The following is a 16,350-nucleotide window of genomic DNA, read 5'->3' on the forward strand; positions in this document are numbered from 1 at the left end:
ATATCCGTTTTTTTTCCCTTATGGGGACCGGTTTCCTGGTCCCCATAAGGGAAAACTCTATTTTATAAAAATCGGTGACTGCTATGAAAAAACTAAAAATGCAAAAACTCTTGTATTTTGTTAGGTTACTTATGGTTATGGTTAGGGCAGGGTAGGGGTTAAGGTTGTCATAGTTAGTGTTAGCATTTTTCCGATTGAAATTAATGAGCAGTCCCCATAAGGGTATGTTTACCCTACACGTGTGTGTGTGTGTGCGTGTGTGTGTGTGTTTGCACGTACATCTCTCTCCTCTCCCAGCTCCTGTCAGGGGAAATTAGGCCAGGGCTCAACACAAAAGTCACAAAACAAATTCCAGCCCGGACATGTTCTGGGGGAATGTGACCGCACAGGTGAGATGTATTAGTGACATGTGAGATCCAGATCCCTAATCAATACCAGCAGTTTCTCATACTCAAACATGCATCTTTTTCTTCTCATAGACTTTCAATAGTTCCCATTTATTTTGTCATAGACCTTTTTTTTATTTTAATAAAATATGTCCCACCCAAATTCCCAGTGTGACTGTGCTTCTGGCTTCCTCCAGTAACATACAATATACAGTAATCATACTCAAGGAATCCTCTAGAAGATTGCGGACATGCACGTCTTGTGTGTTTACTGTTATAACCAGGGGGAGATGTTGTTTGGAATTATTTTTTTTTTACAAACATCTACAGATGCTGCTGAATCTTAACTGGGAGCACTGGTGCTCCTCTGTGGTCGATGTGTCTTTCCGGTTGCTGATCCTCAGACTCGGGTTGTTGTGAATGTGGGACGGTGGCCTTCTGTCCTGGAGCGGATGCTGAATCTAGTTCAGTGAAATGCTCTGGGCTTGGATGGGGAGTTATCGAGGCCACGGTACAGGAAAAGCCGTAGACGGACTGGCCACCTGGGATTTCGGTCCAGTCAGAGGACAGCCTTGACCCCCCCCCTGCTTTCCCACTCTGCATGCTGCTCTGTATCAAAGGAAGTTGTATTCCGAAGCGATCGCAACTCGGCACCTGGGACTCTTCAGCACTGTTTAGCTATTGAGCTCGACAGAGGCTGGGAAATAGGAAAATGGTCACCCGTTGTGTGGATTTTCTGTGGATTTTGTGTTTTTGCCGCGGACTGCTTTACCGTTAGCCTGTACTCCCTCCCGCACATTTTCACTGCACCGTTCCTGTTACCCTTCCTGTCCGCCTGGTGTGTGTCTCCCTCCCTCCTGTCTTGCCCCCCAGTCACACACCACTGGTTACCAGAACCAAAATAACCTGGAATAATTCTGCTGTAGTCTGCAGAGTGGAATTAGCCAACACATGTCGGTCTAATCAATTAGCGGCTGGAGGAGAGAGCCAGCCTGTCATTGGTTCACCTGGGGAGGCCACGGGCAGGTGGGGGGGGGGGGGGGGGCATGATTGCACGTTAACAAAGGTCTTTTAAAACCTCTTGCAAAGATTAGGGGCACTGGATCCAACTGATGATACAACCCGCAGTAGGAGGCATAATCCAGAAAGCAGGGATCTGAATCAGGGATACAAACAGATTATAAGATGCAATCCAACTGCAGAGTTCAGAGATGGAAACAAGCAGTGGTAACACTTTACTTAAAGCAGTCGTCATAATGCATTATAGATTCATCATAATTCATTACGATGCTCAGTATAAGGCATTATACTGTAATGCATTATGAAGGTATGTATAGTGCATTATACATGAAAGCTTCATAGAGCATGCATAATGCATAATAAACATGGCTATAATGTGTTATGCCTTAAATAATAATAGCTGTGTCTATAATACTTTACAAATGCATTATAATGCATTATAAAGGTATATTTAATGCATTATACATAAGTGCTTTAACTAAAGTGTTACCCAAGCAGGTGAAAGGGTTCTAAAGACTACCGAGAATCAGAATCAGCGACACATCATACCTTACATAAGTTAAAAGGCAGGAAGAGGATGTATGATTATTTATGGTAACTAATTATGGAATCTGGATCCCCCCTGGCGTAAAACTTCTTTTATGGCAAACGTGTGTTTTACCCACATTTGACTCACAGACTCTCCTTCAAGTCTCACAGTCTCATCATATGTGCCGATGAATATGATGCTGTTCTTGAGAAACTGCGGCTGCACATTGATGGCACACTGCTGAATCTATGTAGGGGGAAATACCAGTGACTGTAGGGGGTGTGGGAGGAGGGGGGAGAGAAAATGTCAGGAAAGTTAGCTGCACCTCCATTGGCTGATGGTTGCTGGGGTAACTGTTATTAAGACCTTCAGGTGGACTGTTTGTGTCCTGTCAGGGTTGGTGACCTAGACCTCTATAAGTGACACAATGGCATCCCAGATCTAACTAATTAGATGGTGTCACTCCACTCCACGTTGGATAACGTCAATCTGTCAATCCAACAAAGTTACTGACAAAAGCATCTGTGTTTGTCATCTATTGATCCCCCATCTGTCCTTTTTGCCATCCTTTGGCTATTAAAAGACTCTTTGAGACTTCACGCTGAGAATGGTATTGTCACAAGTTTCTAACAGATTTTACATGCTGCATCCAGCCAGAGATGCAACTCTTAGTTAGTAAGAGAGCATACTGTAATTATACAAGATATCAGCAGAGGATGGGAGGCGTTTCTGCATTTTTCAGGTTAAAAAGCACCGGTAACACCGGACAGGCAAATTGGTAATTGATGAATCTGCTTCATGTCTGTTCACAGGGAGCAGGCAGTCTCTCGTGGCGCTCAGTTAACGTCAGGCCTGCTTTTCATGGGCCTGTGTGTCACACCAACTATTTGCAGAATCCCTCCATGTTCTGTCCTTTACAAAAAAAAATCTTGTTTTACTGCCCAGGCATCCCGTGGTCCGTTGCGCAACCAAATCTTCTGTATACCCGATGAATCAATTCCCGCCCTCTAACAAGCAATCTGAGACCATTGGGTCTGAGCAAAATGCCATTTCCCTATTGGCTGTGCCGAGTGCTTTGTTTTACATTAGGCACTCGATCTGGCATTCCGGAAAAATCTGAGGTGGCCCGAATAAAAAGATAGGAGTTAGAGCTCTCAGGATAGCCTCATGAGTCCTTGAGTTTGCAAAATTTGTCTCATATTACACTGTTCAATTTAGGAGGTCCATTTTAGTTGCTACAAAAGAATTGGTAACAGATACATGGATAACATATTTATTACAGTGCAACAGCATGAATACATCCAGCATAGGTCTTGGAGTGTCGTCTCTGGCTGGGTCTTGAGCCCCAGAACCAGCTGCTTTTCAACAGCTAAGAAGCAAAGGGCTTGTTGATATGTTGGGAAGTACAGCTGAAGTATCTTAAATTGATCTGCTAATTGACAAATGAATTTGGAAAGTCTGGTTGATAGAGTGTGAAGGTAAAGACTTAAAGCCTGGTGTGTGTGTGTGTGCGTGTGTGTGTGTGTGTGTGTGAGCGGGTATACCTTACCTTACAGGGACACAATGTTCCCACAACGTGATGAATACCCGTTTTTTTTTTCCCTTATGGGGAGCAGTTTAATAAAATTTAACAAAAATCTGTGACTGCTATGAAAAAACTATAAAATGCAAAAACTCTTGTATTTTGTAACTGTTTGTTTGTAGGTACGAAAGAAAGTAGCGTTCAGGAGAATTGCACTTTAATTTCGTTGTACAATATCTCATTGCTACAATGACAATAAAGATTCTATTCTATTTTTCTTAGTTACTTATGGTTATGGTTAGGGCTGGGTAGGGGTTAAGGTTGTCATAGTTAGCGTTAGCATTTTTCCCATAGAAATGAACGAGTGGTTCCCATAAAGATATGTTTACCTTACGTGTGTGTGTGTGTGTGTGTGTGAGCAAAACACTGGCACTAGAGCTCGTGTAACCCCAATCCTTGCATTTCAGTTACAAGTTCATCATGCAGTAAACTTTCCACTCTTGTGGAATGCACACAGTTGAAAAAATTGCTCTGTTGTGTTGACGCGCCTTTGAAAGTCTTCAGAGCGCAGAAGATTTGCTTCTTGGAAGTGCAACTGAAGCTTGTCATTAAATTGAAAGACAAATGTATGTCACCCCATGACCCTGACCAGGAAGAGTGGTTGGAAGATGGATGGATGAAAATAAATGTCAATGATTGTCCCAGAGTGCAAAAGCTGAGGCCAGTATGAGTCATGGATATAACAAATTCACTTGCTATGTTTTTGTTGCAGAAACCTCCTGGACAGAGATACATTTTCCAAATCTGACCCAGGTAAGTTTTTCATCTATTGCGGTGTTCATGTCACAATGAAGCCTTTTAACGTGCTATGGGAGAACTTGACTCTGGTTGTCTTGCAAACACTCATTCCTGCATCGTTGAAGCAGCCTCTCCACTGACCCTTTCATCCCTCACTGGATGGTTTTTCATCTCATACAAAGCCTGCAGGTGAACCATGGGCAATGAGGAGGAGTCACATGGTCGCCCTTTAACCAATCATGGTGCGGCCTTGACAGAATCCTCACCCGAACTGCCCTTCCCCATGTGACTGCAGAGAACGACATGTGCATGCTCCAAATAAAAAAAATGAGTCACCGCAACTCATCCCTGGCATTTTTTTCACTCTGATTGCTTTAAGTTTGCCTGTAGCCAATGTGACTAATTCCCATTTATACATGGTAAGAACTGAGATTTTCAAAAGATATTTAAATTCAGTTGAAAAACTGCCTTTACAAGCTGTTGTTTATGTGCCATGAGGATGGAAATGAGGTAATATATGGCATCTAATGGTTATCCCCATGAAAAGAAGCAAAAATATAGATTTAGAACTGAAAGGGGTGCATGTTTTGTTCATGTAATGGTAGGGCTTTTTACTGGGGTTCCATATTCGGTGGGACTTTTGCCTCAGCATGTCATTTCTTTGGGGTATATTTGCTGCGAAATTATATCAGACTTTCGTAATATTGGGTTGTGAGATTCCCACTCTTCTCTGTACATGGACAGCAGACCCCTGTGAATATCTCTGCCTTACTGTCACCACTGTTGAAACACACCAGCAGAACAAAAGAAAAATAGGAGGAAACGGGATTGTGTTGTATGAAGGGTGACAAAGTGACCTAAAGGATCTGTACCAGGAATCTACTCTTAAATCCAGTGTTAGCTTGTAATCTCTGGCACTCAGTCTGTGACATATGAAAGTTCTCATTTATCTGCATGAGCAAAGTGACTAAACACAATCACATCATTGGCAAGATTAGTAAGCCTGGTACAGTGTCATTACCTATAAGAAGTACAAATACCTTACTGCATGGTAATACTACAGTATAACAGAGGTACAAATACCTTACTGCATGGTAATACTACAGTATAACAGAGGTATAAATACATTACTGCATGGTAATACTACAGTATAACAGAGGTACAAATACCTTACTGCATGGTAATACTACAGTATAACAGAGGTACAAATACATTACTGCATGGTAATACTACAGTATAACAGAGGTACAAATACCTTACTGCATGGTAATACTACAGTATAACAGAGGTATAAATACATTACTGCATGGTAATACTACAGTATAACAGAGGTACAAATACATTACTGCATGCTAATACTACAGTATAACAGAGGTACAAATACATTACTGCATGGTAATACTACAGTATAACAGAGGTATAAATACATTACTGCATGGTAATACTACAGTATAACAGAGGTATAAATACATTACTGCATGGTAATACTACAGTATAACTGAGTAATAAATACCTTACTGCATGGTAATACAGTATAACAGGGGTACAAATACATCACTGCATGGCAATAGTACAATATAACAGAGGTATAAATACATTGTTGAGTGGTAATAATACAATTTAATATAAGTACAAATATTGTACAATAAAACTAAAGTATGATATAAGACTACTAACAGAGATTTTAAAATGAATTGATACAGCTTACACAATAAATTATTAAGGCCCAGACTTTAATTATTATTTTATACCATCAACAAGTAAAGGTACACCTTCTTACGAAACCATAGATGATACCGAGCCTGCAGTTATTTTCTCCCTGCTGCATTTCGACACTCTTTGACAGTATCATCATCTAGTTGTGTAGTCTTGACCACTCTGCCAATTTCACTTCCCCTTCATGCATGATATTCCCAGATTTCCCTGGCTTTGGTGATCTGCAGCTGAGGGCGAGGCAGCTGGTCCTCCGACAAGAGCAGAACCAAAGGTTTAATACAGAGATAGCGCGCAGAAGCAGTACAGACTGATTAGGCATTCCGGTGCAGTTAATCAGCATGCCTTTGTAGGTAATGTGTCAGCATCATCCCCCGTAGATTAGGTCTTGCTTTCTTCTCTATTTTATCTTCATGCTTTCCAGTAGCCTTGCACGACCCTCTGTAAGTATGTGTTTCCCTCATTGACAAAGTTGGCCATTTCAGGTACAGAAGCTAAAAATCCAGACCAGGAATTTGTTTCTACCACCCAGTTGAGTATAAAGAGTCACTGTCACAGAATACTCACCTGGTTGGTAGAAAGAAAATCTTGGTCTGGATTTGTAGCTTCTGCACCTGAAATGGCCAACACTGTTCATCACACACCCAGATGTCACATTCTTGTCTCTGTGGTTTTCGCACTTTGGTAAGAATCCTATGCTTTTTGATGTACAGTATAATGAGGGTGTCTGTGGGTATTGGGATGGGTTCCAGGCTCGGGGCACTTCAGGTGAGGTTTATAACTTCAGGGCTGTTTATAACATGGTTCATGTCTTCTGTCTTTTGCAGTTTGTATTCTGTACACGCAGAGCATACAGAGCAACAAAGAATGGAAAGAAGTGAGTATCGGATCTGCTGTCCCTGGGTTACAGTAAGCGCATCTCTGGCCATTTCTGTTGTGCTTTGTATAGCAATCTATAAAGACAGGATTCATCTTCGTATAATGCCCGACCCACACAGATGGCCCCAAAGAACTAAACCAAGATTTCTTTGATGTTTGGCTCACTGGGGATTTGGAAATAAATTAAGTACAGCATCAGTGGCAGGGGTGATAGATAACTGAGGCTATGGGATTGCAAGTATTTGTGAAAAATCCTTCCCATGTTCTCAGTTTCTGTCTAATTCCTCATTCTACAGGCTGGGAGGACAGAAGTCATCGACAATACCCTGAACCCAGAGTTTGTACGCAAATTCATCCTGGATTATTTCTTTGAAGAGCGTCAGAACCTACGGTTTGACCTGTGAGTAGCAGATGAGATGACATGAGATTAGTTTAGATTAGATTAGTTTAGATAATCTTTATTGATCCCAGGAAGAAATTCTTGTGCATACAGCAGCGAGAAACTTAGGGCACCAACAAACACGCATTTACAGGCCGTCCCCAGGTTATGAATGAGATCCGGTCCCTAAGTCTGTCTTTAAGTCGAATTTGTAGGTAAATTGGAAAAATAATGATATGGTACATAGTAATAATTATAGAGTAATAATAAAAGTAACTACATATGGACTGTACTGCACCTCAAGCCGATGGACTGCTAAAGCTGCACAATGTTTTCACAAGCGTCATAAAACAGTGTCCATTCGTTATTACAAACCACTGTATTTAACCTGAATTTTTAATATAATAGACTTTATGGCAGTCCGTTCGTAAGTATGAGTTGTCTGTCAGTCGGACGTTCTTAGCACAGGGACTGCCAGTAGGGTGAAGCAGACAAGGCTGAAAGACAGGACACATAATGTGAGCAAGTAAACGTAATGCAAAAAATTACGAAGTTTCCCGTACACCGACAGATTTTGTGAAAAACAGAAGTGTTTGCATGTGTGTGTTTGGATTTTATAGCCAGTGTTTGAGTCTCACACAGATTGGAAAGGGGTTGGGGGGGCTGTGTGGCCCCAGCGCCCTGAAGAATGGGGCAGCATGGCTCCTCGTTATGGTGAGGAGGGGGGCAGCCACAGAGTTTATGGCTCAGCATTTGACTCTGGAGGAAAGGTGTGATCTCATTAAGAAACATCCTCATGGATTCAAGTGAATTCACTGCCCCCTCCTGAGACATACCTGACCAGTAGCTTTGTACTATTTTATCGTATTTAATGATGCATTTCAAAATGCATATACTACAGGCAGTCTCATTAAAACTGTGCTCCCATGGGTAATTAAAAGAATGCTGTAGGTAAATTAATATGCCCTGTAAAAAAACATTAGGAACAAATATTACGAGCGTTTTGACAGAACAGCAGGTGATGACAATATGAAGTTGTTACTTGTTAGGCTGCTGAAACGAGGCAAACGCCACCACGCTCCTCATACACCTGCTGCGGACTCACTGAATAGATGGAGCCCCGTTCGGTCACAGGCGGATGGTGACAGAAATGCGTGAATAAAACGCAGTCTATAAATAGCTCAGAGTCCTTAATGTTGTCCAGTGAGGCAGAGGGAGTGTAAATGGCTTTGTGCTGGGTAGCGAACTTCCCCCAGGCCCTGGCTATGAGTGGGGGCCAGCTTCTGCCCAAATTACATCCCACGGTGACGGCTAGTTTTAGTCAGCGGTAACGTGCTTATCTGTGGGTATTGCTCTGAGTGTATATTTTCTTCTCTCTGTCTCATTCTCTCTCTCTCTCTCTCTCTCTCTCTCTCTTTCTCTCTCGCTCCCAAATCCATTCTATCATAAGGCCAAACTGTCTTTCCCGATGTTTCTCGGGGGTCAGAGTGTGTGCGCGTTCGGTGCGTGTTACGGATTCGGGTTACATGCACAGAAAAGGACAATCTGCTGCTAGATTTTGCTAATCTACCATCTCCTAGGTCTGTCTGTTCACTGTGATAATATGGATAATGAAATTTAAACAGCAACTAATTTTAATTTGTGTACTTGTCTTAGTCATATTATTTCCCTGAATGACTTTGTATTATTCCTCCGTGGCTTTAAAGGTGTAACAAGCAAAGAAAAAAGTCTAACTTGCCTTTAAGACACTTACATTTACCCTGAATAAATAAAACGTTGTGCATTTCGGTAACACTTTACTTGAGGGAGTACAGATAACATAGCAGTATACTCTTACTTAATGTATTAACTAGAAACTCATTGTTAGTTACGTATTGATCAGTCATAATGGTTCATGTATTTCATGCAGTTATTATATTTGTTCATGATTTGTACTTGAGTAGTAACTGTTAGTTAACTGTTAAAAGTTAATTGTGCTCCCTCAAGTAAAGTGTTACCTTCATTTATGCACCTGGTGCTTTTATAATTGTGCCCCCACCTCCCAATATTAGTATGAATTAGCATGAATCTAGTATGAAAGTATGATTTTATTGGTAATACTAGTGTTTGTACTCTAGTAATACTTCTAAAGTGAGCAGTATTGTGAAGGAGCAGCTCCCTTTGGCTGGGGATGGATTTGTCCAGGCGTCTGTGCCCGCCCACTCCCTGTGACATCACAGCCTGTCTCATCCCAAGCTGTGCCCCAGACATTCAGACTATCTGGTATAATTTACCCCTCTTGGTTTTCGCGTACGTGACCATCAGGGAAAGGAAATATTTATGAAGGCGAATGAATGGATTCAGTGGCCCAGAATGTGATGGAAGGATCGGTTGTGCCCAGACTGATGTGTTACATAACGTGCTCTCCGGCACCAGTGATAAAATTCAGGGTGACAGGTAAGGCAGAGTCTCTCCGGCGAGTAGGATGTGGCGGTATGCTCCTGAGAGTGGACGAGGGCCTGTCTGGGGAGGGGGGGTGTCAACTCAGAATGGGTGTAGGAAGCGAGGGGGCACGACCACTAACAGCCGCTGTTGGTTTCTCTTACCTCAGGTACGACGTGGACTCGAAAAGTGCCAACCTGTCAAAACACGTGAGTTTTTCTTCCACCTCGCTGGTGTGACCCATCTGCGACCCCAGGCGCCTCAACAAACCTGGTTTTTTTTTTTACACAAAAGTGTTCTGAGGGCAGCATGAAAAATGATTGGTTCACATTGTAGTGGAGGTGGATCCAAGCAACTAGAGGAGGCAAGACCAACCAATCAGATGTCTTGGTCCTGCCTCCTCTAGTTGCTAGGACCCACCTCCTTTACAATCTGATTGGTAATTTTTCTGAACTCTCATTTTTCATTCTACCCACAGAACATTTCGTGTAAAAAAAAAAACTCCCAGAATCTAATATAATCTAATCTAATATAATATAATCTAATCTAATATAATCTAACAAACGGTAAAACTCCCATGAGCAAGTTGGCAGTTATAGTTTACCATGATATTATCATTCCCAGAAATAGATAAAATATATTTCCCTTTCTCAAAGTCTGATTTGGCCCATTTACTACCAATTACCTGGGAATTTGCCTTTCGGTTAAGCCAGATGGCCACTGACGGCAATGAGAGAGCTCTCATCGTTGACTGTGAACATCAACGGTAAAAACAGGCAATGATTGTAGAATTGCCACGATCTCCTCTGTGCGTCAGGCAACCCCAGACAATGAGAGTGTGGATCACATAGCTTCACAAAACACCAGGAGCCATTTACTGCTATTTTGTGCCACAGAAGCTTCTTCTGTTCCCACCGTTTTTTTCCTGTGGTTTTCCGTAAAAATGTGAATATGGTCACGAGCAAGCTGGGAGGCTCGGTTTTTGTACGAGTTAGCTGTGCAGCCCGTAAATGCAGAGGAGCTATTTACCCACAATGTCTGTCTCAGAAACGGTGCTATAAAGCAGAGTTTTGCTGAGCTCTGCTCTCTGCCTTTTCAGCTAGAATGGCTCCCATTTCCTATCTTATTACTGTTAGACAACAACTGCAGTGCTGCTCAAACTCACTTACGGCTTATTGACTGGCAGGAAACGATTTCGATTTGTGGCTAAAAAGGCCAGTCCCTTGCGTCTCCTGATGCATTTTCCCTAGTGCATAATTTAATGTATTATTTTTTTTTGCCCCGTGAAATTGCTGACATGGCTGCCTGCTGCATTATAAATATCCTGACTGATAAATCCAAAGCCAGAAAATAGGGCAGTAATTGATTCAAAAGGTTGTGATGTTTTGTTGCATGAGGCTGCTGATTCGTGAGGTTTAGTCGTAGACCTTCTGGTCTTACTGCAGTAACAGCTGGCCTCCCTCGGATCTGCAGCTGTGGGTGTCAGTGAAGTCCTCTTCAAGGAAAGGACTTTCGCATTTTGGTGTTTAACTGTTTGAATTGAGCTCAAGCAGAACCTCAAACGAAAGATCAAGAATAAGGAAGGAGGTGCGAATACAGATCTCCGACTGGTGTCTCTGTCCATGCAGGACTTCTTGGGCCAGGCCTTCTGCTCCCTGGGGGAGGTGGTGGGATCCTTGGGGAGCCGCGTGGAGAAACCCTTACTGTACGTAACATCTTCCTCACAGCTTCACTTTTGCTAGCAATGTAGCTCATGCTCTTTCCTACCACAGTGGAAAAAAAGCACTGCTGTAAGAAACTGAACATCTGGATGTCCAGTTTTAATCCATCATACAATGTCAGAAAAACAGTACTCATTTGTACCTTTGCTTGTCACTGGGGCTGTACCCTCAAGGGTAAATGTACCTTTTAAGATACAGAAATGGATTGGGGGTACATTAATGTTGTATGTACCTTGGGGATGGTATAGCCCAGTATACACCTAGACATAATGGTATAGCTTAAATAATGATAAAAAGTACAGTACGGTATAGTAAATACATAAACCCAGGGGTGCTGCTTGAGATTTTTTACCTAATGAAAGCCAATCATACTGGGCCCCCAGCCCAGACCAATCCAATTACGTTCCAAAATAGGATTAGAAAATAGGATGATTCCAAGGGCCCTGTCACTCAGGGGCCCTTGGAATCATCCTATGCCCCCCCCTTTATGGCGCCCCTGCATAAATCAATAACATAGTTCTGCATCATTATCAAGTATTATGTAATGTATATAATTGTATGTTACTTTGATACGACTGGTAGCGTAGTAGGTTTGTTTACACCAGCATCATCACAAACATGTGAGTAAGCTGGTTTACCTGGGAAGTACAGCAGAGGTTACAGCTTTATGATTCACAGCTAAAGCCATCACAGAATGAATCAGCTCTGTGATGCATGCAGAAAGGCAGCATCGTCGGCCCTGAGAGTGACTCCTGTGAGCTCCTTCTTCCTGCTGCACACAGACAGCTGGTACCTTCTGGGATGGGCGGGTACCTCTGACCCAGATATTCAGTGGTATTTCACAGCAACATTGTTGCAGCTCTGGGGTCAAGGGATGCGCTGTTATAAACTATAATGACCCTAAATTCTTATTCATTTCAGGTACGTGGCTTTACATGAAAGTGCTATTAATAAATGTTAATAATAAGAGCATAACAATATAAGAAATTTACAAATGAGAGGAGGCCATTCAGCCCATCAAGCTAGTTTTGGGAGAGCTTAACTAATAGCTCAGGGTTGTTAAACCTTATCTTGCTCTGATTTAAAGGGACCCAGGGTTTTAGCTTGTGCTACACTAGCAGGAAGACTATTCCATACTCTAACTACATGCTGTGTAAAGAAGTTTTTCTCAAATCCATTTAAAAATGTTCTCCTGCTAATTTCCGCTTATGGCCATGAGTTCTATAGTATTTAAACTAATATTGAAGTCATTTGGCTGAACAGCATCCAGACCTGTTAGAATCTTAATATGCAGCTCTGGAAAAAACCGAGAGACCACTCTATATTATTAAACAAATCTGTATTTTTAAGTCCTTGTTTAATCACGTTTCTGCTGGCAGAGGCTACACTGAGAGGCAGGTTGCTTCCAGGCTCAAAGTATCTCAGACAGCAGCACACAAGAACGAGGTGAAGCAGGAGACACTGGGAACGACCAGAAACTAGCCAGGTAGAGGGCGGAAGTGACTTTCTAATGCCAGAAATGACCGTCAAATTATCTGGCAGTGCCACATGAATCAGAGGATGGCATCAAGTGACCTTCAAAAGGAATGGGAAACATTAAGTAGTGTGAAGTGCTCTGCTAGGACAGTTCATATCAGGCTCCTAGAAGCAGGACTGAAGACCCATAAAGCAAGGAAGCAGCCCTTCATTGATGAGAAACGTGAAAGAACCAGGCTGCAGTTTATTTTTTTTTATATATATATTATTCACAGAAGCAGACCCATAAACTGAGAAATGAGTGAAACAGAAAAGTTGTGCTGTGGTCTCTTAATATTTTTCAGAGCTGTATTTTAAGTAATTTAAGTAATCAAGATCTGAAACCACTGTACATTTACTTACATCTCTATATTATGCCTTATTGTTTAGGTTTGTTTTCATAGATGCATAGGCAAAAATTTGAGAAAATGAGTCTTAAAAGTACTTGTATGAAGAATATATTGGCTATTTTTAAATGCTTTCCAGCCGTTCATAGTGATTACCTTTAGCTGTTACTGTTAGTATTAAAGTGAAGATACATACAACTATTCTTACTGCAGAGCTTTTCATCACTTCTGGTCGACTGTGATTACACAAACATTTGTGGTAGAAAAAAAAGCGTGTGTACCTGTGTAAGAAATATGCTGATAAACAAGCCTTTAAAAAATGTCATTATCTAGACCAGGATTTCATAATGGTGGTGTTTGACAAGTCACCTCTAAGCTTTCATTTAATTAGTCTTGATTGAGCTGATGAATTAATGGATTCAAGCAGCATCAAAATTTATGCGTAGTTGAAGAGTATTTTGAAATGCACGTGAAAAGACACGTGCTAAAATAGGAATTCTCGTAACTGCGAGAGATAAAGGGGTAATATAATGTTTTGTTTCGACACAAAATAAATTATAGCTTGCAGCATTCATTACTTTCTTAATCAGTAATTATGCAAAGAAATGAGTGTGTACACGTCTTTCATAAATCACATTTACTTTATTCGATCATTTGTGAAACAAAAAGCAAATTAGTACTGAACATTAATTTAAATCTTTAAAGCTGTATTTGACTGCCCAAGGGCTGAGAACAACAGAGACCCAGCTGTAAAAAAAACATATATATATATACACTCACCTAAAGGATTATTAGGAACACCTGTTCAATTTGTCATTAATGCAATTATCTAATCAACCAATCACATGGCAGTTGCTTCAATGCATTTAGGGGTGTGGTCCTGGTCAAGACAATCTCCTGAACTCCAAACTGAATGTCAGAATGGGAAAGAAAGGTGATTTAAGCAATTTTGAGCGTGGCATGGTTGTTGGTGCCAGACGGGCCGGTCTGAGTATTTCACAATCTGCTCAGTTACTGGGATTTTCACGCACAACCATTTCTAGGGTTTACAAAGAATGGTGTGCAAAGGGAAAAACATCCAGTATGCGGCAGTCCTGTGGGCGAAAATGCCTTGTTGATGCTAGAGGTCAGAGGAGAATGGGCCGACTGATTCAAGCTGATAGAAGAGCAACTTTGACTGAAATAACCACTCGTTACAACCGAGGTATGCAGCAAAGCATTTGTGAAGCCACAACACGCACAACCTTGAGGCGGATGGGCTACAACAGCAGAAGACCCCACCGGGTACCATTCATCTCCACTACAAATAGGAAAAAGAGGCTACAATTTGCACGAGCTCACCAAAATTGGACAGTTGAAGACTGGAAAAATGTTGCCTGGTCTGATGAGTCTCGATTTCTGTTGAGACATTCAAATGGTAGAGTCAGAATTTGGCGTAAACAGAATGAGAACATGGATCCATCATGCCTTGTTACCACTGTGCAGGCTGGTGGTGGTGGTGTAATGGTGTGAGGGATGTTTTCTTGGCACACTTTAGGCCCCTTAGTGCCAATTGGGCATCGTTTAAATGCCACGGTCTACCTGAGCATTGTTTCTGACCATGTCCATCCCTTTATGACCACCATGTACCCATCCTCTGATGGCTACTTCCAGCAGGATAATGCACCATGTCACAAAGCTCAAATCATTTCAAATTGGTTTCTTGAACATGACAATGAGTTCACTGTACTAAAATGGCCCCCACAGTCACCAGATCTCAACCCAATAGAGCATCTTTGGGATGTGGTGGAACGGGAGCTTCGTGCCCTGGATGTGCATCCCACAAATCTCCATCAACTGCAAGATGCTATCCTATCAATATGGGCCAACATTTCTAAAGAATGCTTTCAGCACCTTGTTGAATCAATGCCACGTAGAATTAAGGCAGTTCTGAAGGCGAAAGGGGGTCAAACACCATATTAGTACAGTGTTCCTAATAATCCTTTAGGTGAGTGTATATATATATATATATATATATATATATATATATATTAATTATATATGTGAGTTATCAACAAGGCTAATATATTTCTAGTGTGAGGCCTCTGCAGTAGCATCCATTTTTATCATTTTCTCCCATGTTGAACAGCATTGGCATAATTAATTCATTAACATTTAAATTAACCTTCAGCTCTTTAGAGGTAATTCCCCTGAGCACCGTAATCTGTTCCCCACTTTTGCCAACCGCAGGCAAAATGTTCACCACAAAATCCAGATGAATGATTACCTCCTCGCTGCGACAGCCCGTACATCGCAGGAGATCTGAGCTCTGCACGAAAGGAGTGCGACCGTGATGCACCACGTAGTGTGTGTTTGCGTTGTAATTACTTTCATCTCCCTCGTTGGGTGTGTGAAGGTAATTAGAACTGATATCCAAGCTGCAGCTGATGCCTAATTAGTTCCGGAGATACTGATTGCAAATCAGAGTGCCTTGATTAAATGTTTCAGAAATTCGAAAAGATGGGTCTTGTTTGGAAAGCAGGTCATTCGAATAACCCTTGCTGTTACTTAGTGGTGTGACGTTCCACAAATGACAAGAGGGATCTTGTGCGATTGCGGTAGCCCAGAACCATCCACGGACAAGTGAGCATTTTGTGACTGGGAATGGTCATTTTCATCTAGAAGAGCCTTACGGTGTAGTCTTTGACTGAGATCATCCTTCCATCCATCCATCCATCCATCTATTGCTCCCTCCATCCATCTATCATCCATCCATTTTTAATACGACTTATTGACTGCACCAAGAAGCATATGGCAGAACAGACCCTGGAAGAGCTCCAGTCTGCTTCCGTAACTGCAGTGCATGTCGCATTATATGACACCGTCGCATCGCTCCCACAACAATGCAGCAGGTTGACGATTCCAGGTTGCTAAAGTGAGTGCTTTCAGCTCTACGTCACCTACCCCCCCCCCTCCCCCCCGAGGTTGCCCCCTGCCCTGAGCACCTCAGTACGGTTCAGATTTGAATGAACCCCCTTCAGTGACCTCCTCCATGGAGTAAACATGGATTTCATTTCCAGTCCCTCCCTCCTCCAAGGAGAATGCATGTCAGCCACACCAATATCTGCGGCAATGTCTCAA

General features: G+C 42.0%; 1 protein-coding gene across 3 annotated transcripts in view; it reads left to right on the forward strand.

Annotated features, from left to right (window-relative positions):
* The window catches only part of LOC111843394 (copine-8-like), a 45,420-nt gene that overhangs the window by 6,113 nt on the left and 22,957 nt on the right, over positions 1 to 16,350 (forward strand). For all 3 annotated transcript variants that reach the window (XR_002838150.2, XM_072710176.1, XM_023810944.2), the window contains exons 2-6: positions 4,230 to 4,270; positions 6,796 to 6,845; positions 7,144 to 7,247; positions 9,817 to 9,856; positions 11,276 to 11,352. Coding sequence is in view for 2 of the 3 variants with exons in the window: in XM_072710176.1 (XP_072566277.1) it covers positions 4,230 to 4,270; positions 6,796 to 6,845; positions 7,144 to 7,247; positions 9,817 to 9,856; positions 11,276 to 11,352 (312 nt within the window). In the remaining variant the exon portion in view is untranslated. The remainder of the gene's footprint in view (positions 1 to 4,229; positions 4,271 to 6,795; positions 6,846 to 7,143; positions 7,248 to 9,816; positions 9,857 to 11,275; positions 11,353 to 16,350) is intronic.

Source organism: Paramormyrops kingsleyae, chromosome 3 (genome assembly GCF_048594095.1).
Source record: "Paramormyrops kingsleyae isolate MSU_618 chromosome 3, PKINGS_0.4, whole genome shotgun sequence".
Taxonomy (NCBI): domain Eukaryota; kingdom Metazoa; phylum Chordata; class Actinopteri; order Osteoglossiformes; family Mormyridae; genus Paramormyrops; species Paramormyrops kingsleyae.